This window comes from Mastigoproctus giganteus, chromosome 11 (genome assembly GCF_048544385.1).
Source record: "Mastigoproctus giganteus isolate SK-2022 chromosome 11, ASM4854438v1, whole genome shotgun sequence".
NCBI classification, from domain to species: domain Eukaryota; kingdom Metazoa; phylum Arthropoda; class Arachnida; order Uropygi; family Thelyphonidae; genus Mastigoproctus; species Mastigoproctus giganteus.
The window spans coordinates 90315956-90342622 of NC_143585.1; the positions used below are offsets into that span (position 1 = coordinate 90315956).

Sequence of the window (26667 nt, forward strand, 5' to 3'; positions counted from 1 at the left end):
CTGGCTTTCCGGCAGCTTATAAAGCAACAATCAAATTATCACTACTAATGGCAATTTCTTCCTTATTAATCCAACAGTTTCTTTGTGTGAACTCTTCTAATGCCACTGCAACTCCCACTCCTGGTGTCATGACATGATACACTTTCCTTGGTCAAGGAGAATTCTCAACAATTTCAATACCATTTTTAAACTTATTCAACCAACCATAGATTTACTATTGACTTGTGCAGGCATTGCCATACTGAGTGATCATTTTGTAATAAATTTCAACAGGTTTTATTTCTCCTTATTAAAAATTCTGATTACAGATCACATCCCCACACCATGGTGAATGCACTATTATTTAAAAATTAAATTGGATTACAGATCACATCTCCACCTTATTAAATGACTGAAGAGTACCACCACCTTTAAAATTGGCTGTTCCAAATAAAGCCAGTAGACAGTGCTATAGATGAGCCATGGGTGCAGGCACTTTGAAAACTTAAGACTTTTGGAAGCATTAGGAAGGTTATGTTCATGCTGTTTTTTGACTTTAACGGACTGTTGCTGCTGCACCATTTCATGTCTACACATGAAATGGTGCAGCAGCAACAGTCCGTTAAACAGTCAAGTGAAACAGTCAACTCACAAAATTACACACAAATCCTCAAAAATTCATCTACAATGTACCATCAAAAAGAAGAGACCTGGATGTTTGGCTGATTTGTTGCATGATGGCAAGCATTTAGAAACTCCACACACCATGGCAAGCATTTAGAAACTACACTGGAAAGCTACTGAGAATAGCCGGACTTGTAGTATTCCTCCATGTGGTGTGGTGCCACACCACATGGAGGAATGCCGCCCCTCTATGTTACCAGGCAGTACAAGGTGGTACTGCCTGGCAGTACCACCTTGTACTACCTGGTAACATAGGCAGGCAGGCAGTACAAGGCAGTACAAGGTGGTAGATGACTCATCAACCGGTGCAATACCACCACTTTGCTTATTGGAGGCTTGAAGTGGTGGAACCCATGTTTAGTCTCTAGAGCAAAGTTCCAGTCAACCCTTTCCTATCTCTTCCATCATGCAGTATGATTGATGACTTTTGAGGTTATGATGAACATCGTGGCAAGATCCAATATTCCTTACATTTCGAGGGTACAGCTCTAAAACGGTGTTCGCAGGTCGGCCGCTAGTTAGTACACCGGACCGAACCTAATGGTAACTCTCTACGAGGCTTCCGGATCAGCTAGTGTATAATCTTGATACCTCTACTCTGCCAGATAGTGACTGGAGGGAGTCCGAGTAGTGTGTATGCAGGGAGCATTGTCAAGGCCATGTTATGTCAAGGATCTGGGTATATTCTTACCACGTGTAAGCCATATCCAAAAATTTCATTACTTCATACAGCATGTCCCACCCACTTTTTCTCACTATTGAATACACCATGAATTGTCAAACTAATAGAGCAAGCTTATCTGCAAAAAGATCTAAACCTCCCAAGCACTTCCTAATTCATTTCACAAATATACGTGGTCTCAATTCTAATCTTAATGATGTCCATTTCCACTTGCACTCTGCCAAACCCCATGTACTTTTTCTGACAGAATCTCAGTTATCAGTTGATTCAACTACTGCTCATCTCAGATGACCAAATTACTCGCTGTATGATTCCTTTCGCCTCAAAGGTGGTACTTGTGCATATGTCCGTTCTGATATTCCCTGTCAGAGACTTGGCAATTTGGAATCTACTCTGTTTGATCTTCTCTGGCTTAAAATCTCTCTACCTCATTGTGTAAAATTCATCTGTTGTCTCTACCATTCTCCCAACTCCACTAATCACTTGCAGCTTTTTTGACTTCCTCTCTTTGCAACTTGACTTTCTACAGTCCAACTTTCCTAACAGTGAGGTAATTTTCCTTGGTGATTTTAATGTTCACAACTCCAGCTGGCTTCCGTTTTCTAGTCACACCGACCCAGCTGGTCGAGATGCTGAGGCTTTTGCAATTACTAATGACCTTGCACAGATTGTTCATTTACCTACAAGAATACCAGATAATCCTAATCATACAGCCTACTCGCTTGATCTTTTTCTCACAAACAACCCTTCTAAGTACATGGTCGAAGTGAGAGGTCCTTTAGGCACTTCAGATCACAACTTAGTGATTGTCTCTTCTCCAATGGAGCCTTTATCTCATGGCTATTCCCAACCTCGTGTTGTTTGGCATTACAAGAATGCAAAATGGGATGACCTGCAAGATTTCTTTTCTTATTTTCCTTGGTCGGATTACTGTTTCAAAACTTCTGATGTCAACGTTTGCTCAGATCGTGTCAGTGAAATTATTCTTGCAGGAATGGAATCCTTTATCCCACACTCCACTTTAAAATCTCGTCCTTTATCTAAACCTTGGTTTTCCAATAAATGTGCTAGGGCTGTTCAAGAGAAGAATGTTGCATATCGCAATTGGCTCGTTTCTAATTCTTCAGTTTCATTTTCTGCTTACACCAAAGCTCACAACAATTGTAAAGCAGTTTTTAATCAGTCCAAACTAGAGTTTGAACAGGCTAAGAGTAGAAAACTTGCTTCTTGCTCTAATGGTAGCCGAGCATTCTGGTCCCTTGCCAAAGCTATTGGCCGCAACTTTTGCCCATCTCTGCTCCCACCTCTCTCCAAACCAGATGGTTCTGTTGTCACTTCAGCCAAAGATAAAGCTGACCTGCTAACATCCCATTTTTCTTCCAACTCATATATTAATGATCTTGGTAAAACACCACCCACCATTTCCAACACGCTCCATTCAATGCCTCCTGTGGTCTTCCATCAAAAGGATGTTAGAAGGATTTTGACGAATCTTGGTGCTAAGAAAGCTCCAGGTCCCGATGGTATTTCTCCACTTGTTCTCAAAACCTGTGCTCCTGAACTTACTCCTATTCTTTGCCGCCTTTTCTCACTTTCTTATTCCAAAGGTGTTTTTCCTTCTGCTTGGAAATTTACTCATATCCAGCCAGTTCCTAAAAAGGGTGACAAATCCCTCCCATCCAATTATCATCCGTTTACAATTACTTCTACTCTTTCTAAAGTAATGGATAAATTAACCGCCAACTCTTAAAATACCTAGAAACCTTCTGTCTGCTCAATGATCGCCAGTATGGATTCCGTCAGTGTCAATTCACTGGTGATAGTCTGGCTTATGTTACCCATTTATGGACTAATTCAGTGGAAAGGTTCGGTGAAACACAAGTAGTTGCTCTTGGCATCTCAAAGGCTTTCGATCATGTTTGGCTTAAGGGTCTTCCAAACAAGCTTCCATCTTATGGTTTGCCAACTGTTTTTAGTAATTGGTTATCCAGTTTTCTCTGATCGCTCACTGAGGGTGATGGTAGATGGCTCTGTCTTCTAACTTTTCCACTAATGCTGGTGTCCCCCAAGGTTCAGTTCTTTCCCCCACTCTTTTCCTCTTGTATATTAATGACCTTTCATTGACTGGAAATCCTATCCATAGTTTTGACGATGATAGCACATTGCATTCCACTTTCCATTTTGAGAAACCTTGCCCTGTTCAATCAGCTTCAACTTCTCGAAAATCTGCTACCAATTCCTTAAATGCAGATATTCAGGTAATTCTCCAGTGGGGCAAAGACAACTTAGTTGATTTCAACCCTTCTAAAACTCAGTCTTGTCTTATATCTCATATAAAGGATTCTTCTGCTCCTATGCTTATCTTTAGTGACACTCCGATTTCTAGGCAAAATGATATATCTCTTTTGGGGATTACTCTGACTTCTAATCTCTCTTGGCACAAGCACATTACAAATATTGCTTCCTCTGCATCTAAAAAACTTGGTTTTCTCTTTTGCTCTCGGCGTTACTTTTCTTCCAAACAGCTGCTCACTCTGTATAAATCGCAAATCCGCCCTGCCATGGAATATTGTTCCCACATCTGGGATGGTACCCCCAAAACCTCTCTCAGGCTTCTTGATTCCATTCAGAAGAGGGCAGTTAGGGTAATTAATGATTCATCTCTAACAGAGAGCTCTCCACTCGCTGTCTCATAGACGTACTGTTTCTGCTGCATGCCTCTTCTACAGATACTTCCATGGGCACTGTTCTTCTGAATTGGCTTCTATAATTCCCGCTCTCTCTTTCAAAACAGTCCAAACACGTGCCGCCACCAGCCAACATCCATTTACTATCCAACTTCAAACTCAAAGAACCAACTTTTCTTCTTCCTTGTTTATTCATTCAACTGCCATTTTCTGGAACAACCTTCCTTCATACATATTTCCTGAAAATTACAGTCTACAGAAGTTCAAGTCCAATGTCAACAAATATCTTCTTTCGTCTTCTCAACCTCCGACCCAAGCACGGTACTAAGTACTATAGGTTCTAATACCTCTCGTGTTTGGGGTTTACATAAAAAAAAAAAAAAGTCATGCATTTTCATGAATTTTGAAGAATGAAAAACGATCTGGCTGGAAGTCAATTCCACATGGATGCTGAATTGAATGAAACTATAAAACAACAGTTCCAGCAGCAACCAAAAGACTTTTATGAACATGGTGTAGAAAATTAACTGTACAGATTGGTTATGTGCCTGCCTGATTTCTTTTAAAAATAAACTACCAGCCATTTTCATTTGACTTACTCTTGTACCATTAAGGGACAATCAGAAAAATGGATGTGTGTTCAAAATTTAAATCCCTTCATGTTTTTTGAAAAATGAAAAAAGATCTGGTAGGATGTCAACATTATGTGAATGATGGAGTGAAGGAAACCATCAAGCAACAGTGTGCGCAAAAGGGTGTATGAAAAGGGTATAAATGATTTAGGGTACATATCACTTAAGTGCTTGATCAACAATTGAGATTTCTTTGAAAAATAAACAACTAGCTCATTTTCCTTTTGATTCACTTTCATATTATGAAGACTGTCAGAGAAAAGACCACAGGTTCAAATTTTAAATCCCTCAGTCACAGGTGTACCATACTATATATTTGAACAGCTATGTGTTGTCATTTTACAAATCTCTCATAAGCATATTGAAAATGAAGCTGTCTATATGCATGGCAATGTTACAATAACGAATGTCATGACCGTTGATTAACAGTGCTATTGACTTTAATAATAAAAGTCACAATAATTTGTTATAAGCTTATATATTTCCTAAAAGGAAAAATATGCACTCTTAATAATAATCTGCACTGTTTTCCCATTGTCGATAGACCATAGAAGAAACCAATTGAAAAATATGATTACACTATATCATTTCTTGTTAAAATATAATACAGTAAACTCTTGTTATTGTTGTTATGGAGGTTTAATGGCACAAAAGCTGCTACGGCTATAATGTGCCTATTAATTTATTATATAAAGAGATGAGAAATTTCCATAAAGTCAGAAAAAATTCTGAAATCGGAACTGATTAAAATTTTGAAATATTTGCCTTATAACCAATGAGATTTTCAAGAGTTATTGTTTCACGTAGATTGACCAGTGATAGCAAGGTTGAAGTTCTGTCTTGTTTATAGTAGGGGCAGTCAATACGAATATGTTTCACAGTCAGAATTATAGAACAATGTGATCACTGTGGTGGACATCTCCAGTTAGCAAATGTAGGTGGGTCAGATGGGTGACCTATTCTTGCCCTTGAAAGGACTACTTCTCTTCTTGATGTACGGACACTGGAGCGCCAAATTTTTGGATCCTGTTTGAATTGAAAGAGCTTATTATTCATCTGAGACTGCCAGAGGGCTGTCCATTCTGATAGGCATGCACCATTAATGATCAACGTGCAGTCTGATGCTGGAACACGGATATTGGTTAAATCAAGGGTGGATGGTTCATTGCCCAAAATACCAGAATGTGCCGGAATCCAACAGAAAGCGACCCATTGATAGCATTCTTCAATCTGCAGTAATAATCTTCTAATTTCATTTATAACAGGGTGAACTTTATCTGAGGAATAACACAATGCCTTGATTGAGTTGAGGGAATCAGTATAAATAACAGCTTTTAAAGAACAGTCAGAACAGAGATTTTCTAAGGCTAGTTTAATTGCATATAATTCTGCTGAGAAAATACTGAATTCAGATGGGAAGGACACTGAAATAATGGTATTCGGAAACACTGCAGCTGCTCCAACGTTTGAATTAGATTTAGACCCATTTGTATAAATTGGGGAAAAATCAGTATATCGTTGAGTGTGAACTGCATGAAGTTGTTTGATAGAGGATACTGGTAAAACACTCTTTCCCCATTGGCAGATAAACTCTTGTTATAACACTCCTACTTATAGCTCTCTCTCTCTCTCTCTCTCTCTCTCTCTCTCTCTCTCTCTCTCTCTCTCTCTCTCTCTCAACGTTCTTTTCTTCTAACCCCATGGTTAATCCCTAAAATGACATGCATTTTTTTAACATCTATTACACTCTGTTTAAAATGCTTTCACACTTAACACATTTTGTAAGGTTCCAAGGAGAAATAAATTTTGATATAACCCTCCTCTTCATTTTCACTTTTGGCAAAGAAATAACAGACTGAATTCTAATAATTGTTTATGGTGTAGTTTATTTACTTTATAGAACTCATTTTTAGTGCATTTGACATTCATTTATTTTATATTTAACTCAAAGCTTTGAAAGCAGAAAGGCCACTCTTTGCAGCTTAGTGCTGTCTATTCATTTCATATTCTACTCAGCTTTTTTTTTTTTTTTTTTTAATTCAACACTGTTCATCTGTTTTCCTTACTAGTACATCAATCAATTGTGGTTGTGTATTCATGTTTAACATGGCATCAATAAATTTCATTATTTCAGCATATTAGTATTATTATGTTAATACTACATAGTACTTTCAACAAGTACCTGGAATTGCACACTGTTATTTAAATGGCTTCTGCTACAGCAGTAAGGATTTGTGCAATGTTGATGTTAACCTTGGTGCACATGCATGCCATGTGGGAACTGGCCCGACCACTTCATTCGTGTCACAGATGACTGATTGTAGAATGTCAGTTTGAACAGCATGCTAATGTCAAGTTCTTTAAACTTTGGGAAAAGTGCTACAGAGATGCTGCAAGCATTATAGAAAGTTTATGGAGATTATGCTTTGAAGAAAAGAGCAGTTTACGAGTGGTTTAATCAGTTTAAAAATGGACAGGAAACACTGGAAGATGTACCTCACAATGGATGCTCTTTGATGTCACAAAACAATGAAAATGACATGAAAGTGAAGGAACTTATGCAAAATTATAGGCAAATGACTGTTGGTAAGATTTCTCATGAAGTTGCACTGTCTGTAGACTTGATACACAAAATCCTGATGCAAGGTTTAGGGTTGTGTTGTGTGTGTGTATGCAAATTTGTTCCACACTCACTGTTGAACAATCAAACGGACTGCAGGAAAGGCACTGCAAGTGATTTATTCAAAAAATCTACACAGGATCCAAGCTTCCTAAGAAAAGTAGTCACTGGGAATGAGGGTTGGGTGTTCACTTACAACCCAAAGACCAAGGTGGAATCATCCAAATGGCACACAAAAATCTCCACACAGCCCAAGAAGTCATATGCAACAAAATTCAATGTCAAAATCATCCTGATTGTTTTTTGACAATGAGGGCATAGTGCACTGGGAAACACATTATTACTGCTGCTTACTACACAGGTTTTGACACATTTGCACAAGAATACAAGGTGAAGCCAACCTCAAAAATGGAAGTGTGGCTGGATCCTACACCATGACAATGTATCTAATCACATGGTGATAGCAGTTCAGCAGTTCTTGGCTGCAAAAAAAAAAAACAGTCACCGTAGTAGCCTCTCTACTTCCCCGATCTTGCACCATCTGATTTCTGGCTGTTCCCTAAACTGGAAATGGGGCATCACAGTCATTGTTTCACTAAAGTGGATGGCAGCAAGGAAAACGCCAAAGAGGCTCTATGTGTATTAAAAAATAGTGTACTAAGTTTTCTTTAAAATACAATAATTCTGGCTTGAAACTGCTTTTTAAATTACTGATATAACACTATTCTGCTCTAAGATGAGGCGGCTGTTTGTTCAATACCATACAGTTTAATACTTATTATTTGATACAGATGAATATATTTCACAAAACATAAATTAACTTGCTGAATATCAAACACAGAAAGGTGACTAATTAGGAGAATATATTAGTTCCTTAGAGACTTAGTTATATTGCAAAATAAGATGTTTATTCAATTATTTCCAATGATTTGAAACAACCAATACTGTACAAAACAAAATCAAGACACAAATAAAATCAAAAAATTCACTACAGAAAATAACAAAAATGAAAATATACCATCTATGTAAAAAAGAGGTTCCCAACCCATGGGTTCCCCGACCCAATTGGGGGTCGCAAAAGAAGTCCGAGTGGTTGCGAGGAAGCGAGAAATAAGACCTAAATATAATAACTTTTATCATATCTCTTGACATTGTAGTTACCAAAATGTCGACAACGTAATTGGCAACACTCCTACGAGACCCCATTGTAGCTCCTACAATGTTACGCATTACGATTTTGGCTGTGTCCATTGCCATTTATGGGCCCTCTAAAGTACGGGCCCTAGGCACATGCCTAGTTTGCCTAGGCCTAAGATTGGCCCTGTGCAAAGGATAAGTGCACTATGATCTCTTTGAATAATAATTCAAATAAATATCCATAAATTAGTTTTTGAAATGAACTACTCTTTTACCACATATCTTCTTCTAGCATTATAATCCAGGGTGGGCCTTAGCCTTCTCATTGATGTTCCACCAATAAGTCCTTCCAGAAGTCAAACTTCTCCAATTTCTTATTCTCATGATCTTTAAGTCCTCTTCTACGTCATCCATCCATCTTTTCTGCAGTCCTCCTCTTGCCCTCCTACCGGTAGGTTTCCATTTCATTATACTCTTAGTCACTAAATTTTTGGGACGGTACGCAACGGTACAGAGTACCGGCACCTTTATTAACAGTGACATGTGACATTTGGATGCAACCCAAGCACAGTACTAAGTACTGTAGGTTGTAATACCTCTCATGTTTGGGGTTTTCATTAAAAAAAAAAAAAAATGCACTTTGAAATTTGTAATATTCCGTAAATTTTTTTCACATTTACCTACTATTCAAATAAGCTTAAAATGATTTAACTAAATTTGCATTTTTTACTGTCTATTGTTAAGATATTTTCTATATAAAACTGTATAACCATTTTTAGAATTCTAAATTACTCAGTCGGACCTCTGTTTAATGAAGTCCTTTTATAGTGAATTATTTTGAATTCCCCTTGGAAGTTTCATTTAAAATAGTTTCCATTGACTGAATAAAATTTTCATATAGCGAACGGATTAGGAGAGAATTAACTTGGTATGCACTGTTCACATTTCTGGCCTTCAGGCAATTTATGCTACTGCACGAATTAAGAGAGCTGTAGATTACCATTCTACAACTTAGTGGTACCTGGTAAAACCGATCCAACCACCTGTCCCACATACGGAGGAGTCGCGCTAGTCAAAAGTGAGCAGCTCCAGGTGTATTCCCAATGGGCTCTGGCCCACTTTTTACTGCAGTAGTGTCCAACCTTTTCCTGTACAGGAGCCGTATTAAAAAAAAAATTCAAAGTTAGATTTCTTTAGTTCCATATCTGGTTGCATGTAAAAGTAAAATTGAAAATATTCGAAAATTGAAAATATTCGAAACTTTTATAAAGTACAATACACAATTAAATTTACTGAATAAAACATTTAATGAGAAAATTTTTTTATAATTAACAAAATTTAAAATGCTGTTTTACTTCACTTTCCTTGCGGGCCATAGGTTGGACACCTCTTTGAATTAACTTTAAGTGCTCCGTTCGAGAATTAGAAAAGTGGTTTTCTTTTACCCTGACAAATAATCATCTCTTATTTCGTGGAAGTGCCGTTATCCACATTTTTCTGAAAATTTTCCCTATCTCTGTTTACATGGTCACAGTACCTGAATATCCGAATGATCCTGACATTTTGGATAGTTTCAAAAAAAAGAAAAAGAAAAGAAAAAAAAAATTAATTTAAGAACTAGTGACAATACCAATGATGAGAGAAGGAAAAACGATGACAATGAAGGATTACCTTCTAAACATGAATTGCTGGCATTTGGTGAAGGTGAAGTTAGAAAATTGTCAATTAGGAATTGCAATTTATTTAAGGAGATGCAATTATGAATTGCATCTCCTTAAATGAAAGGAGATGCAATTCATGGATTTCGGGGATACCTAATTGATAAGAAGGTTTCAGAAGAATTGAAGCATTTGGTGAACGCTCTGAGTAAGATACCAATTTCATCGAGTGAATGTGAACGAGGATTTTCACAAATGAATCTGATTGTCAGCCCAACCACAGCTTCGTTGATGACAAAAACAGTTTCTTCACTACTGTTTCTTAAAACTGTAGGCCCACCACTGACCCACTTCGATCCAACAAAATATGTCAATTCGTGGCTGCTTCAGAAACGTCATCCAGCAACCAACACACAAAGAGGAAGAAAAGAAGTCTGCATAAGCTGTCCAATGAGAACTTAAATGAAAATTTGGAATATTCTACAAAAACTTTATTATGAAATTATTTTTACTTATTTTACTCAGAATTTACTTATTTTTTATATACTTGAATAATAAATTTATGCTTAATATACTTAATTTGTTGTTCTTATTCTAAAAATATTACTACTAAAGTAACAATATCAGGAAAAAAAAATTTTTAGAGTACTTTTCATATCTTTAATTTTCAATTTTTTCTGAGAGAAAAAAGAATGAGTACCGGCACCTATTTTTTTTACAAAAAATAGCACTGCTCTTAGTTGTTCTGCTGTAATCCATTCTCATAACCCCAGGGGCTCACATCTGATCAGTATGGGTGTGGCACAACCAAGGTCCTGAGCTGGATATCATTATCATTCTTCTCTTTCTTGGTGATTCCTTTCTACTTCTGTCTCTCTCTCTCTCTCTCTCTCTCTCTCTCTCTCTCTCTCTCTCTCAGAGTAACTCAAATTTTTTTTAGCTGGTGCAGCATAAGCCTCAGGCTTCATTGCACTATATATATATGGCTAGTAATAAAAAAACAATAATAAAAAAAATAATAAAATAACGTGTCCCAACCTCTTCACAAATCTGACTATGTCCACCCTGAATAAGATGGTCAAATTCATGGTTCGTTCTGATCCTCCAGGATCCATCAACATCTTGCATGGGCTCAAAAACTTTTCATAAAATTCTACGCTCAAACACTCTCAACAACTGCTCATCTTTACTCGTTAACGTCCAAACTTCACAACCGGTCTAATGAGGCTTTTGTATATTCTTAATTTTAAATGTCTGTTCAATACTCTGGACTTCATAAGATTTTCACGTGCATAGAAACATCTGTTTCCACTCAGGATATGGGACTTAATTTTATTAGTAATAGAGTTGGACTGGTTTATCTACGAACCTAGATGTGATATTCTGAACAAGATCAAACGAGAAGCAGCTGGTTTTTATATTTTCCATGTTATCTACCATTCTCCGGACTTCCATATATTTTATCTTTGCTTAATTTATCCTAAGTCCTCTCCTTTGTGCTTCGCTATCCAGCCTGGCCACTATTTCCCTCATTGCTCCTTTAGTCCTACTGATAATAGTGACTTCATCAGCATAGGCACAGACCTGCACTATCTTTGTGCCCAGTCACTTCTAACTCTGACAGTCACCTCTAAAACCAAGTTAAATAACACAGTAGAGAATGCATCACCTTGTCTAACACCAGCATTAATGCCAAAGGGAGTCGTCAACTCATTGTCAATTCTTACCACTGCTTTAGAGGCAGCCAGGGTTGCTTTTATGAGCCTAACAATCTTTGCAAGTATGCCCAAGAGAAGGAGATTATTTCCTCTGTTGAGGCAATCAAAAGCTTGTTTGAAATCTACATATAGGTTAAATAACTGTATATTGTACTCAAATGCTTTTTCCTTATCTGCCTCAAGATGAAAATCTGGTCAGTTGTTGAGTGACTGGGTCTGAAACCACACTGATATTCTCCAATGATTTTCTCTGAAAATGCTGCTAGTCTGTTAAAAATAACTCCCAACTAAAACTTGTAAGTAACGCTCAGCAATGTAATATCTGTATAGTTAGAGCAAAGCAGTTTATCACCCTTCTTGTGAATAAGCTGTATGATTCCTAGTGTCCATTCATCCGGGATTTTTTCCTCAGACCATATTAATAGTATTAGATTATGTATTCTTCTCAATAGTGTCACTCCACCATTCTTGAGCAACTCTGCAGTTATTCCATCAGCTCCAGGTGGTTTAAAGTTCTTTAAGCACTTAATAACTTTCTGAATTTCTTTGAAGCTATTGTCCTCAATGCACTGTATAGTACAATAGCTGGTTCTACTGTATAGTACAATAGCTGGTTCTACTGTATAGTACAATAGCTGTTTTGTGTCGGTCTTACCTCCTGTCAAGATGCTCTCAAAATACTCTTTCCTCCTTTTCAGAACCTCCTTTCTCTCAGTAGTCAGCAGGTTTCTTTCACTATCTCTACATGCAGTAACTTTTGATCAGATTTGCTGTGTACTTTCTTTAATCTTCTTATGAAACTTTCTACTTTCCTTCTTGTTGTAATGTTCCACCATTTTGTCGACCTTCCTTTTCAAAGCTTCTCTTTTTCTTTCTACATATCCTAACTGTAGCAATCTGTTTATCCTTGTAATCTTCACTACTCACTCTACTATTCCGCTGCAAACATTTCACCCTGGCTTGTCTCTTCAATTCTACTGCTACTCAGCAGCAGAATTGAAGGTCTCACCCAAGGTTACACATGCTGCACCTAGAACTGCTTCCTTTAGCATTAGCATTAGCATTAGTAGAGGCATTTGATGCAAGAAAGCAAGCTTATGCAGCATCAGCCAAAAAAATTAAAGTAAAATAAATAAATAAAAAATAACCACTTCCACTTCACCCCTCTGTTCGTTCGAAATACCTGTCCAGCCGAGCCTTAAACTTATTTAGGCTATCAACTTCCACGACAAGGGATGGAAGTCTGTTCCACCTACCAACCACCCGCTGGCTAAAGGCAAATTTCCGCACATCTATCCTACATCTGTCTTTCCTCAATTTGAATTTATGCCCTCTCAGGTGATTATTCTGAGCAAGAGGAAGAATCCCATCAGCATTGAGCATGCTCAAACCATTCAAGGCTTTGTACACCTCTATCAGATTACCTCGCTGCTGACTAGTCTCCAGACACTGTAATTCGCAAAACTTAAGCCTTTCTTCGTAAGAGCACCCCTTTGTTCCATTGACTAATCTTGTTGCCCTTCTCTGTACTCGTTCCAGCAGCTCTACATCCTTCTTGAAATGAGGTCTCCAGGCCTGTATACAGTACTCTAGGTGTGGCCTGACCATTGCCTTATACAAGGGAATAATCACCTCCTTATCCCTGCTAGAAAAATTCCTATATACCATTGACAATACACCATGAGCTACTCTTGCAGCCCGTCTGCACTGCTCAGAGAACTTCATATCTGCCTGCACAACCACCCCCACGTCCCTTTCATTCTCTACCACTGTCAGTGTAGTACCACAGAGTTGATACGTTGCTCTGGGGTTGCTGTTTCCCATATGTAGTACTTTACATTTGTCAATGTTAAACTTCATTTGCCACCTCTCAGCCCATCTGCTGAACCTTTCCAGATCCTGTTGCAGCAGCATAGTGTCAGTAGTGTCCTTGACAACCCTGCCAACCTTCGTATCGTCTGCAAACTTGGACATTAAGCTTGATATACCATCATCAATATCATTTATAAATACAGAAAACAATAAAGGACCCAATACTGAACCCTGAGGGACTCCACTAATAACATTAGTCCACGATGAGCAGTGTCCATTGATTACCACTCTCTGTCTTCTCCCCCTCAACCACCCCTTTATCCATAGCAGCAATTTGCCTCCAATGCCACACTGCTCCAATTTGTGCAGCAGTCTTCCATGTGCAACAGTATCAAAAGCCTTTCTAAGATCCAAGTATATACTATCAAAGTTATTCCCTCCATCCAGTTCTTTTGTGACTGCATCATAGTATCCAATCAAATTGGTCAGGCAAGACTTCCCCTTAACAAAACCATGCTGTGTCTGAGCTATAAATGAAGTCTTGTCTAGATGATCCTGCAGTGCTTCTTTAACCAGTGCCTCCATTAATTTTCCAGGAACAGAAGTTAAACTCACAGGTCTATAATTACTTGTGTCAGCCTTTGATCCTCCTTTGTGAATTGGGGTCACATTTGCATATCTCCAGTCCATGGGTACCTCCCATAATTATGGCTAAGGGTTTGCTTACTTCCATTGCTGCCTCCTTTAATATAACTGGATAGATTCCATCCACCCCAGGTGCCTTTCTTGTGTTTATCTTCAACAATTTCTCCTCCACTTTACTCTCAGTTATTACAAGATTCTCTAGCTTACTGCCAGAGTTGAATACACCTCTGGCATTCCCCTCGCTGAATAACTCCTCATGTGTGAATGTCGATGCAAAATATTCATTTAGTTTGTTAGCTACCTGAGCAGGATCATCAACAGTTGACCCATCGATATCAAGTGGACCAATCTGATTCATCCCCTTCCTTCTAGAGTTTACAAAAGTAAAGAACTCTTTGCTGTTTTTCTTCGCATCCTTTGCCAAGGATTTCTCGTAATCTGCCTTCACCTGCCTAACCTCTTTTGTAACTTGGTTACAGATCAACTTGTATCTATCATATCTACCTTGTATCTACCTTTATGGAAGTCCAGTCATCTTCAATCTTGTTACTGTTTTCCTGTTCCTGCAGTCTTCGGGCCAACTCTGCCTGGCACTTCGTTTCAACAAGTCTGTCTTTCAATTTCTCTACATTCCACTGCTTAGTTTTCTCAGCCTTTCCTCTTGCTACTAGAACTATTTTATACTTCAGTCTGGCTCCCACTAGAAAATGATCAGAATCAGAGCTGGTGCCCCAAAAAGAACGGACATTTTCAATTGTAGTAGTCCACCTCTTGGAGACCAGTACATGATCAATCTGATTAGCCTGATTTGGACCAGGGATATTCCATGTACCTTTATGAATATTCTTTCTTGGAAACCAGGTACTCATAACCTTAAAGTTGTTGGAAGCAGCAAATTGTGCTACTCAAAGATCATTATTGTTAGTTCCTTCGTGAAGGCTGTCTCCCAAATAGACCCATGAAAACTTCTTCCCTGCCTAGTTTAGTGTTGACATCACCCTTTTACCACATATAAAATGCAAAATTAGTTTATTAATTAAGTGCTTTGATCTAATTCCTAAACTTATTACAAAGGTATTGTTTCAGGATTCTTGCTGGATTCAATCATTTGACAATGCAGAACTGTTAACAATCCTGCATAGTCTGATTGTGGGATCTGACAATGATTTTGGAACATCACCTTCATAATAAGTTTAAGAATTAGGTCACAGTACTTAATTAATAAACTAATTTTGCATTCTCCACATGCTAAAAGAGTGGTTCATTTCAAAAATTAATCACCATGTAGTGTCATTTCCAAATTATATTAAATTATATTATCCATAAAATTGGGTTGGTATTGATGTTACTTTAAAATTGGAGTGAGCATATTTGACCCAGGTCACTGACAATGTTTCTTAAATTTTTTTCTAACCAAAAAACAAAAGTATTGCTAATCCAACAAATATAATATTCAGATTCAATGTTCTTTCTTTATTTTTTATTTTTATTTTAGATAACATATAGTATCAGCTTCCAATCATTAATATTTGGATACTAACCATGTTTTTACCACAGCTGCTTCCACCTGGAACCAATCCTGGATCACCAGAAGTTAGTCCAAAATCCACCATAGCAGTACGGCATGATATATTTTTTTCACGTAATGACAAAGTCAAATGATGGAAAATGTATGAAGATGAAATGCCTATTCTAAGTTCTTTAATAGCAGCAGAGGAAACGGTACATTGTAACCTGCCACAAAGTGTATTCCTATTAAGAATAAAAAAATATATATTTTTATATGGATAAAAAATAGAATGTTTATGTTAATTGTGTTTGTATTTCAATGAGGTGATATTAAAAAAAATATATTGTACAGTGAATATTTAGGGAAACTGCAACAGAGGTTCATAAAGGTTATGAATTTTAGTTGGTTACAAAAGTCATGATCACAAATCACTATAAATTTCTGATTATAATTATACATCTGCTTTTGTGAGCAACAGATGAGACAGGAAAATTGGTTTTCAGTCTTGCCTTCAAAAATTCAAAATCAACTCCCTCAGGAAACTGTTCCTTAAAGCAAGCAAGGAAAACCTAATCCACATCTCCAACAAGGAGATTATCCTAAAGTATATTAGTCTATTTTATTTTATGAATGGTCTCTGTAAAATTTTAAACATCTCAACATTTCAAATTTCCAATTTGAATTTGTTTAGGTGGACTAATCTTTCAATTTACAACCTACAGGATTCAGTTATATCAAACTTTAGGTTATTCTCCAATAATGATATTCATATTTTAATATGAAATATTAAAATAAATTATTCTAATAATTTATTTTAATAAATTGCTCAAGTAAGCATGGCTAACTCTCAATTTGGTTAAAAATTAGATGACATGATTAGATTCCATCAAGACTTGCATCTTCACTTGTTTCCTTTAGTAATCAGATTTGATCTGGATTGAAGAGTTTGATGTTAATTTGCATCTCTTTCTGGTTAAGCCAGTCTGTAGATACAATCTAAACTAGGTCATTTTAACTCTGCTGAATATCAACATGTGATATATCAACTTGGATTTTTTTTATGAATGTTATTTGATTATGACATTTGTACTTTTCTTGGTAACACAAGAAAGCTTATCACTGAGAATAGAAGTTGAATGTTAATATGTAACCTTTACTTTTTTTTAATATAATAAATAGTAAGTTTTGCCGCTGATTTATGCAAAACTGCCGGATAACAATTTTTTTATATATGAAACAGGTGGTAGAACTATCATGTTGTAACAGAAGTGGAAGTATGGACGGACAAAAGTTACAGTTGCAGTCTTCTAGTCTCTAGCCACAGCTAGAGACCAGAAAGCTCAACTGTTATTTGAACAAGAAGCAATTTTCTGTTCTTAGCATGTTCAAAATCAAATTTAGATTGATTACTAACTTTTTCACACCTGTTGCAAGCTTTAGTGTAGGCAGAAAATTAAGCTGGAGATTTGAATATAAGATAATTGCAGTATGATATGTTTTTTGATAAAATAAGAGAGGCTTGCAGTCTAATAAATTTCTTTTGCCTAATACTTTGATTCAGCAATTTACTTGATTAATCTGATCGTCAAACTCAACATACTAATGGATAAGAATAAAATTACTGCCTGAGATAAGTATTGTATTAAAAGAAGACTAAACTTATATTCAACAGCACTAACTCTTAATATTTAACAATAAACACTTTATTAAATTATCTTTAAATCCAGTTGACTTTTCAAAAATATTTTATTATCAAATTATAGATACTTTATTATTAGGTAATTATTATTATTATTATTCAATAAATGAAAATGAACAGTTAACTGGAAAAAAAAGTTACTGTTTATTTTATTCATTCAACTTAAAATCCGATACAGATAGCCCTCAACTTATGTCAGTTCTACTTAAATTTATCCATGCTTGTCAGTAGCAAACTTTTATCTATGCCACCTTAGAGCAATCCAACTTGCATTTATGGTAGTGCAGGCTGCACTTTTCTTAATTTTTTTAATTTCTTGGAAATTATTGTCACATTTTGATGAGTGAGGAAGCTGGACCTGTTTTTGGCAGCAATATCAGGGAAAAAAATTCCAAAAGTAGAGTATAATTTTATTCTCTTTTATATATCCACTGTTGCTAAAGAATACAAATGATACATGAAAGGGCATTTGAAACTAGTGACACTTTCAATTTTTACTGTAATGCATGGGAAAGTGATAACTGAAATATATTATACAAACATTTGGTTGATGCTGCAAGCTAATGCAGCATTAGCTTGCAGCATAAACCGAATCTGGACTGCAAGCTAATGCAGCATCAACCAAAAAAAAAGAAAGAAACACCCTCCCATTTCATCCCTCCAATTCATTCCAAATGCCTGTCCAGCTCAGCCTTAAATTTATTTAGGCTGTCAACTTACACAACAACAGATGGAAGTCTGTTCCACCAATCAACCAGCCGCTGGCTAAAGGCAAATTTCCGCACATCTATTCTATAACTGTCTTTCCTCAATTTGAATCTGTGCCCCCTCAGGTTCTTAATCTGAGCAAGAGGAAGAATCCCATCAGCGTTCAGCTTGCTCAACCCATTCAAAGCCTTATATACCTCAATCAGATCACCTTGCAGGTGCCTACACTCCAGGTGCTGAAATTTGCAGAATTTAAGCCTTTCTTGATAAGAGCATCCTTTTGTTCCCCTCACCAATCTTGTTGCCCTTCTTTGTACTTGTTCTAGCAACTCTACATCCTTCCTAAAATGAGACCTCCAGACCTGTACACAGGCCTTGTATAACGGGACAATTACCTCCCTGTCCCTGCTAGCAAAATTCCTATATATCATTGACAAGACTCCATGACTTGCCCTGGCCGGCTGTCTGGACTGCTTAGCAAACTTCATATTTGACTGCCCAATTACTCCCAGGTCTTTTGCACTTTCCACTTCCCTGAGTGTAGTACCACACAGTTGGTACATTTCTCTTCGGTTATTGCTATCCATATGCAGTACTTTGCATTTGTCAATGTTAAAATTCAGTTGCCACTACTCAGCTAATTTGCCCAACTTATCTAGATCCAGTTGGAGTAGCATACTGTCTTTACTGTTGTTAACAACCCTACCAACCTTTGTATCATCTGCAAACTTGGACATTAAACCTGATATACCTTCATCAATATCATTGATAAATATACAAAACAACAATGGGCCCAACACCAAAACCTGGGGAACTCCACTAATAACATTTGTTCACAAAGAGCAGTGTCCATTGATTATCACTCTCTGTTGTCTCTAACTGAACCATCCCTTTATCCATTGTAGCAACTTACTCTTAATGCCATACCTCTCCAATTAGTACAGCAGTCTTCCATGTGCAACAATATCAAAAGCGTTCCTAAAATCCAAGTATATGATATTAAAATTATTTATGGCATTCAGTTCCTTTGTGACCACATCATAGTATCCAATCAAATTGGTCAGACAAGACCTCCCTTTAACAAACCCATGCTGTGTCTTAACTATTACTGCAGTCTTGTCTAGATGATCCTGCAATGCATCTTTAACCAGGGACTCCATTATTTTACCCAGAACAGAAGTTAAACTAACTGGTCTGTAATTACTCGTGTCACCCTTCGATCCGCCTTTGGGGATACATTTGCACATCTCCAGTCCATGGACACCTCCCCTGAGTCCAAGGAAGCTCTCATAATTATTTCTAAGGGTTTGCTAACTTCCTTTGCTGCCTCCTTTAATATAACTGGATAGATCCCATCCATTCCAGGTGCCTTTTTTATGTTTAACTTCAACAATTTTTCCTCCACTTTGCTCTCAGTTATTACAAAATCACTTAGCTCTCTGTTAGAGTTTAATAAACTTCTGGCACTCCCCTCATTGAATAACTCCTCAGGTGTGAATGTAGATGCAAAATATTCATTCAGTTAATCAGCTACCTGAGCATGATCATCAATACTCAACCCATCTATGTTAAGTGGTACAATCTGATTTATCCCTTTCCTTCTAGATTCACATTAATAAAAACTCTTTGCTGTTTTTCTTTGCATCCTTTGCCAAAGATTTCTCGTCATCTGCCTTTGACTGCCTAACCTCTTTTGTGGCTTGATTACAGACTAGTTTATATCTGCCATAGGCTTTTGTGTCACCTGACACTTTATATGCATTCCATACATTTTTCTTCTCTGCCACGCGCTTCATTAGTTCATCTGACATCCATTTAGGCCTAAACCCTGAACAGTATTTCTCAGTTGGAATGAAAAGCTTAGTAGCTTTCAAGATTATTTCTTTGAATGCTTCCCATTTAGAATTCAACATTGGTAACATCATCAGTTGATCCTATTGTACAGAATTTAAAAACTGTCTGAGACCCCTGTAGTCACCTTTACGAAAGCAAAAGCCCTTATCTTGATGGTAGTTACATCCTTAAGTAATTCCCACATCAGTACATTGTGATCGCTGTCACCCAGTGTTTCCTTTATCTGCAAATTCTTAATGCATGAATAATCACTGCTGATAATTAGATCAAGAGTATTACTCCCTCTGGTTGCCTCTCGAACATGTTGCTATAGAAAACAGTCATCCAATAAATCCACAAAAGTCTTGCTAGTGTGTGAGTGACCAAATCACAAGTTTCAGTCAATATCTGGAAAATTAAAATCCCCCATTATAAGACATTCTGATTTACTGGCCCACTCTATTTCTCTACACAATTGCTCATTATACTCATCAGATTCATTAGGCCTATAACACATACATACTCTCATTTTTCTGTTCCCAGTGCTTATGTCACACCAAACAGACTCAACGTTGCATTGTCCACCAACATCAATTGGATGCACTTCCTTAGATTTTATGTGTTTCTTAACACATAAAATTCCAATTCTGCACTGCTTATGTCTGTGTGACACCACGTCTCTGATATCCCAACAATATCTGCCTTTGATGTCTTGAATAGCACTTCAAGCTCATCAAATTTATTAACTATACTCCTAGCATTGGTATACATGCAAGTATACATGCACCTGTTTCTACTCTTACTTACCCTAACACAGCCCATGTATTTATTTGTTCCACTATGACTCCCAGCAGTCCTGGAAATCTCCATTGCCTTGCTTTCCAGACTGCTGCTCATTCTAATAGAAGCAGTGCAAGAATTACTTTTGTCTATGCCTGCAGCCACTGTTAACCTTTTAGTCTATGTATCCCCCCCCCAAGCTGGCAGTTTTCCAACCCACCTAATACTGCCTCAATAGCTTCAGCAAATATTCTTGCACCCTTTCTATTTCAGTGTACCTCATCCCTGTAGAAGCAGTCTCTCCTGTCAACAAACACAGACCAGGCTGCAAAAAATTCTACCCCTTGAGCCTTGCACAATCTCTCTAGTGCTGAATTGATCGACAAGCCTCTCCTATCGTGTCTGGGCAGAATTGCAGACACTTTGACATTCAAACATAACTCGCGACTTTTTTTCAACATTGACCTATACTTGTTGAATAAATACTGCAGATTTCTTACTCTTACTCTTATTAGTTCCAACGTGTACAACGATATCACCTGTTGTGATATTGTTGTACAAGTTTACAAACACAATGCATTGATATGGACATAGTGTATGCTGTTTAGTTAGCCTGGTTCTCACAGAACTCCAGTATAAAATGATTGTGTATTTTTCATTTAATACTTCATCCCTAAAAATATATCGGATAAATGGAAAGGTTAGTGCTCAAGCAAGGCTGTTGTTTTAAAGAAATATAGCAAAAAGGTTATTAAATCACAAGCGAACAAAAAAGTGATAACAGTCAGTGAGAGTGGACTGTTGAAGTTTGAAATTAGAAGACAACTGGACCAAGCTTGCACAATTGTGTGAATAACTTTTAATTGTGCTGAAATTAAAAGTGTCACCCCCAAAAACTTATAGATTTGGGGTACAAACAGACATGAAGTTTCTACACAGTGTAAAGAGGCAGCCAGGAAGGCACACAGGACCTGCACCTGAAACTACATCTAAAAAACCCTAATGTCACCCCAATAACTTATAAACTTGGGGGGGGGGGTGATTGGGGATTATGATACAAACAGACATGAAGTTTTTACATAGTGTAAAGAGGAAGCCAGAAAGACACTCAGGACCTGCACCTGAAACTACATATAAAAATAGGCATAATACAAACACTATTCTACAATATTATTATTTGTTATTTATTATTAAAAATATTAACTTGATTTACAAAAACACAATGCAATATGGACATAGTACTGAATGCTGTTTAGTCAGCCTAGTTTTCAAGGAGTTCCAGTGTAAAAGGTTTGTGTATTTTTCATTTAATACTTCATCCCTAAAAATGTTGGATAAAAGGAAAGGTTAGTGCTCAAGCAATGCTGTTGTTTTAAATAAATATACCAAAAAGGTTATTAAATCAGAAGCACAGACAAAAAGTGATAGCAGTCAGTGAGAGTGGACCGTTGAAGTCTGAAATTAGAAGACAACTGAACTATGCTTGCACAATTGTGCAAATAACTTTTAAGAAAATACTGGAATTGTGCTGAAATTAAGTGTCACCCCAATGCAATCAGTAATATCAGAAAATATTTGGAACTTGTAACTTAGATTGAAAGACTTGATTTTTTAGATTCAAGACCTAAAGAAATGCTGTGTGTCCTTTTACCTTGCCAATATTCAGGCTAAGGCTAAATATTTTTCTGTCTTTTTTCTAAATCTTATTCTAAGGCTAAATCTTTTTGAAACAGTGAAAGACTTGCATGGAGAGGAACCCAAGGGCAAATGTTTCAGTACAAGTAAAGAATGATTTATGCTTTTTAAAACTTTTGGAATTCAAAAGTACATCACCAAGGGTGTCAAGACTAATATTCAGGATTTCTAAGAGGTACGAGCTAAAGGTTATAATGATTTATGCACCAACATCAAGCCATGATGATGAAGGGGATGAAGAAATGTACACCAAAATTGAGAGTCTTCTAGATGAGCAGAAAACCCATACACTATCATTATGGGGGACTTCAATGCTAAGGTTGGAAAAAGACAAAAGAGTGCAGAAAGGGGCACTATAGGAAATTTTGGAATTGGTGAAAGAAATGAAAGACTTGTGGAATTTGCAGAATCTCGAGGATTGTCAGTAATGAACACTTTTCAAGAAAGGGTGAACAGGAAGTGGACATGGAAGAGCCAAAATGGATTAACAACTAATGAAATCAACTTCATCCTCAATAACAGAAGATATATCGTGAATGATATTACCATCCTGAACAAAATAAATGTTGGAAGTGATCACAGAATGGTAATATGCATACTTGATACAGATGCAAGAAAAGAAAGGAAAAAACTGACTCAAGTAAATAATATGAAGTATTATTTACTCGAGTCAGTTTCAGGTCCAAGATTCCTCATTAGGACCAAGATATCGACAAGGAATATTACAACTTTCTGAAATTGATAAAGCCCAAGAAACCTATAGGTAAAAAGATATCCAAATAAGAAAAAATTAGTCAAGAAACACTTGTCATGATGAACTGAAGGCGACAAATGAAGAGCAAGTTAAACACTGACAAGGAGAAAATTGAGTATACTGAGTTATGCAAAGCCATTAGAAATAGATTCAGAGAGGATATAAGAAGATTTAATATAAGAAACGTAGTATAAGCATTAAGGGAAAACAAAGGACTTAAATCAGCAGCCATGAGCAGTAATACAGAAAGATAAATGATACCGAAACTGAAGAATAGCGATGGTGTACTTATAAATAGCAGAGAAGGCATAATTCAAATAGCAGCAGAATACTATAGAGAATGATACAAGGAGCGAGGGAATGATGGCAGCAGTGGGGAAGATGGAACGCAAATTATTGACAAATACAACATACCCGATATCCTTCGTGATGAGGTTATTATTTATTTTTTTTTTATGTAAATCCCAAACACGAGAGGTACTTGAACTTGAACTTCTGTAGACTGTAATCTTCAGGAAATACATATGAAGGAAGGTTGTTCCAGAAAACGGCAGTTGAATGAATAAATGAGGAAGATGAAAAGTTGGTTCTGTCAGTTTGAAGTTGGACAGGAAATGGATGTTGGCTGGTGGCGGCACATGTTTGGACTGTTTTGAAAGAGAGAGCAGGAATTATAGAAGCCAATTCAGAAGAACAGTGCCCATGGAAGAATCTGTAGAAGAGGCATGCAGCAGAAACAGTATGTCTATGAGACAGCAAGTGGAGAGCTCTCTGTTAGAGATGAATCATTAATTACCCTAACTGCCCTCTTCTGAATGGAATCAAGAAGCCTGAGAGAGGTTTTGGGGGCACCACCCCAGATGTGGGAACAATATTCCATGGTAGCATGTACTTGCGATTTGTACAGAGTGAACAGCTGTTTGGAAGAAAAGTAACGCCGAGAGCAAAAGAGAAAACCAAGTTTTTTAGATGTAGAGGAAGCAATATTTGTAATGTGCTTGTGCCAAGAGAGATTAGAAGTCAGGGTAATCCCCAAAAGAGAAATATCATTTTGCCTAGAAATCGGAGTGTCACTAAAGATAAACATAGGAGCAGAAGAATCCTTTTTGCGAGTTTTAAGACAAGACTGAGTTTTAGAAGGGTTGAAATAGACTAAGTTATCTTTGCCCCACTGGAGAATTACCTGAATATCAGCATTTAAGGAATTGGTAGCAGATTTTCGAGAAGTTGAAGCTGATTGAACAGGGCAAGGTTTCTCAAAATGGAAAGTGGAATGCAATGTGCTATCATCGGCAAAACTATGGATAGGATTTCCAGTCAATGAAAGGTCATTAATATACAAAAGGAAAGGAGTGGGGGAAAGAACTGAACCTTGGGGGACACCAGCATTAGTGGAAAAGTTAGAAGACAGAGAGAGCCATCTACCATCACCCTCAGTGAGCGATCAGAGAGAAAACTGGATAACCAATTACTAAAAACAGTTGGCAAACCATAAGATGGAAGCTTGTTTGGAAGACCTTTAAGCCATGATCGAAACCTTTGAGATGTCAAGAGCAACTATTTGTGTTTCACCGAACCTTTCCACCGAATTAGTCCATAAATGGGTAACATAAGCCAGAATATCACCAGTGGATTGACACTGACGGAATCCATACTGGCGATCATTGATCAGACAGAAGGTTTCTATGTAGTTTAAGAGTTGGCGGTTAATTTATCCATTACTTTAGAAAGAGTAGAAGTAACTGTAATGGGATGATAATTGGATGGGAGGGATTTCTCACCCTTTTTAGGAACTGGCTGGATATCAGCAAATTTTCAAGCAGACGGAAAAACACCTTTGGAATAAGAAAGTGAAAAAAAAAGGCGGCATAGAATAGGAGTAAGTTCAGGAGCACAGGTTTTGAGAACAAGTGGAGAAATACCATCGAGACCTGGAGCTTTCATAGCATCAAGATTCGTCAAAATTCTTCTGACAACCTTTTGATGGAAGACCACAGGAGGCATTGAATGGAGTGTGTTTGGAATGGTGGGAGGTGTTTTACCAAAATCATTAATACATGAGTTGGAAGAAAAATGGGATGCTAGCAGGTCAGCTTTATCCTTGGCTGAAGTGACAACAGAACCATCTGGTTTGGAGAGAGGTGGGAGCAGAGATGGGCAAAAGTTGCAGCCAATAGCTTTGGCAAGAGACCAGAATGCTTGGCTACCATTAGGGCAAGAAGCAAGTTTTCTACTCTTAGCCTGTTCAAACTCTAGTTTGGACTGATTAATAACTGCTTTACAATTGTTGCGTGCTTTGGTGTAGGCAGAAAATTAAACTGAAGAATTAGAAACAAGCCAATTACAATATGCAACATTCTTCTCTTGAACAGCCTTAGCACATTTATTGGAAAACCAAGGTTTAGATAAAGGACAAGATTTTAAAGTGGAGTGTGGGATAAAGGATTCCATTCCTACAAGAATAATTTCACTGACACGATCTGAGCAAACGTTGACATCAGAAGTTTTGAAACAGTAATCCGACCAAGGAAAAGAAGAAAAGAAGTCTTGCAGGTCATCCCATTTTGCATTCTTGTAATGCCAAACAACACGAGGTTGGGAATAGCTATGAGATAAAGGCTCCATTGGAGAAGAGACAATCACCAAGTTGTGATCTGAAGTGCCTAAAGGACCTCTCACTTCGACCGTGTACTTAGAAGGGTTGTTTGTGAGAAAAAGAGCAAGCGTATTGGCTGTATGATTAGGACTGTCTGGTATTCTTGTAGGTAAATGAACAATCTGTGCAAGGTCATTAGTAATTGCAAAAGCCTCAGCATCTCGACCAGCTGGGTTGGTGTGACTAGAAAACGGAAGCCAGCTGGAGTTGTGAACATTAAAATCACCAAGGAAAATTACCTCACTGTTAGTAAAGTTGGACTGGAGAAAGTTAAGATGCAAAGAGAGGAAGTCAAAGAGCTCCAAGTGATTAGTGGAGTTGGGAGAACGGTAGGGACAACAGATAAATTTGACACAATGAGGTAGAGAGATTTTAAGCCAGAGAAGATCAAAGAGAGGAGATTCCAAATTACCAAGTATCTGACAGTAAATATTGGAATGGACATATGCACAAGTACCGCGTTTGAGGCGAAAGGAATCATACAGCGAATAATTTGGGCATCTGAGATGAGCAGTAGTTGAATCAACTGATAACTGAGATTCTGTCAGAAAAAGTACATGGGGTTTGGCAGACTGCAAGTGGAAATGGACATCGTTCAGATTAGAATTGAGACCACGTATATTTGAGAAATTAATTAGGAAGTCCTTGGGAGGTTTAGATCTCTTTGCAGATAAGCTTGCTCTATTAGTTTGACAATTCGTTGTGTATTCAATACTAAGAAAAAGTGGATGGGACATGCTGTATGAAGTAATGAAATTTTTGGATATGGCATACACAT

At 37.3% G+C, this 26667-nt stretch overlaps 1 protein-coding gene across 1 annotated transcript in view; it reads right to left on the minus strand.

Moving 5' to 3' along the window:
• Positions 1 to 26667, minus strand: part of LOC150078247 (disintegrin and metalloproteinase domain-containing protein adm-2-like) — a 232142-nt gene that overhangs the window by 42855 nt on the left and 162620 nt on the right. Inside the window, exon 10 of the mRNA XM_090384510.1 lies at positions 15796 to 16006. Within this exon, the coding sequence (XP_090240636.1) occupies positions 15796 to 16006 (211 nt within the window). The remainder of the gene's footprint in view (positions 1 to 15795; positions 16007 to 26667) is intronic.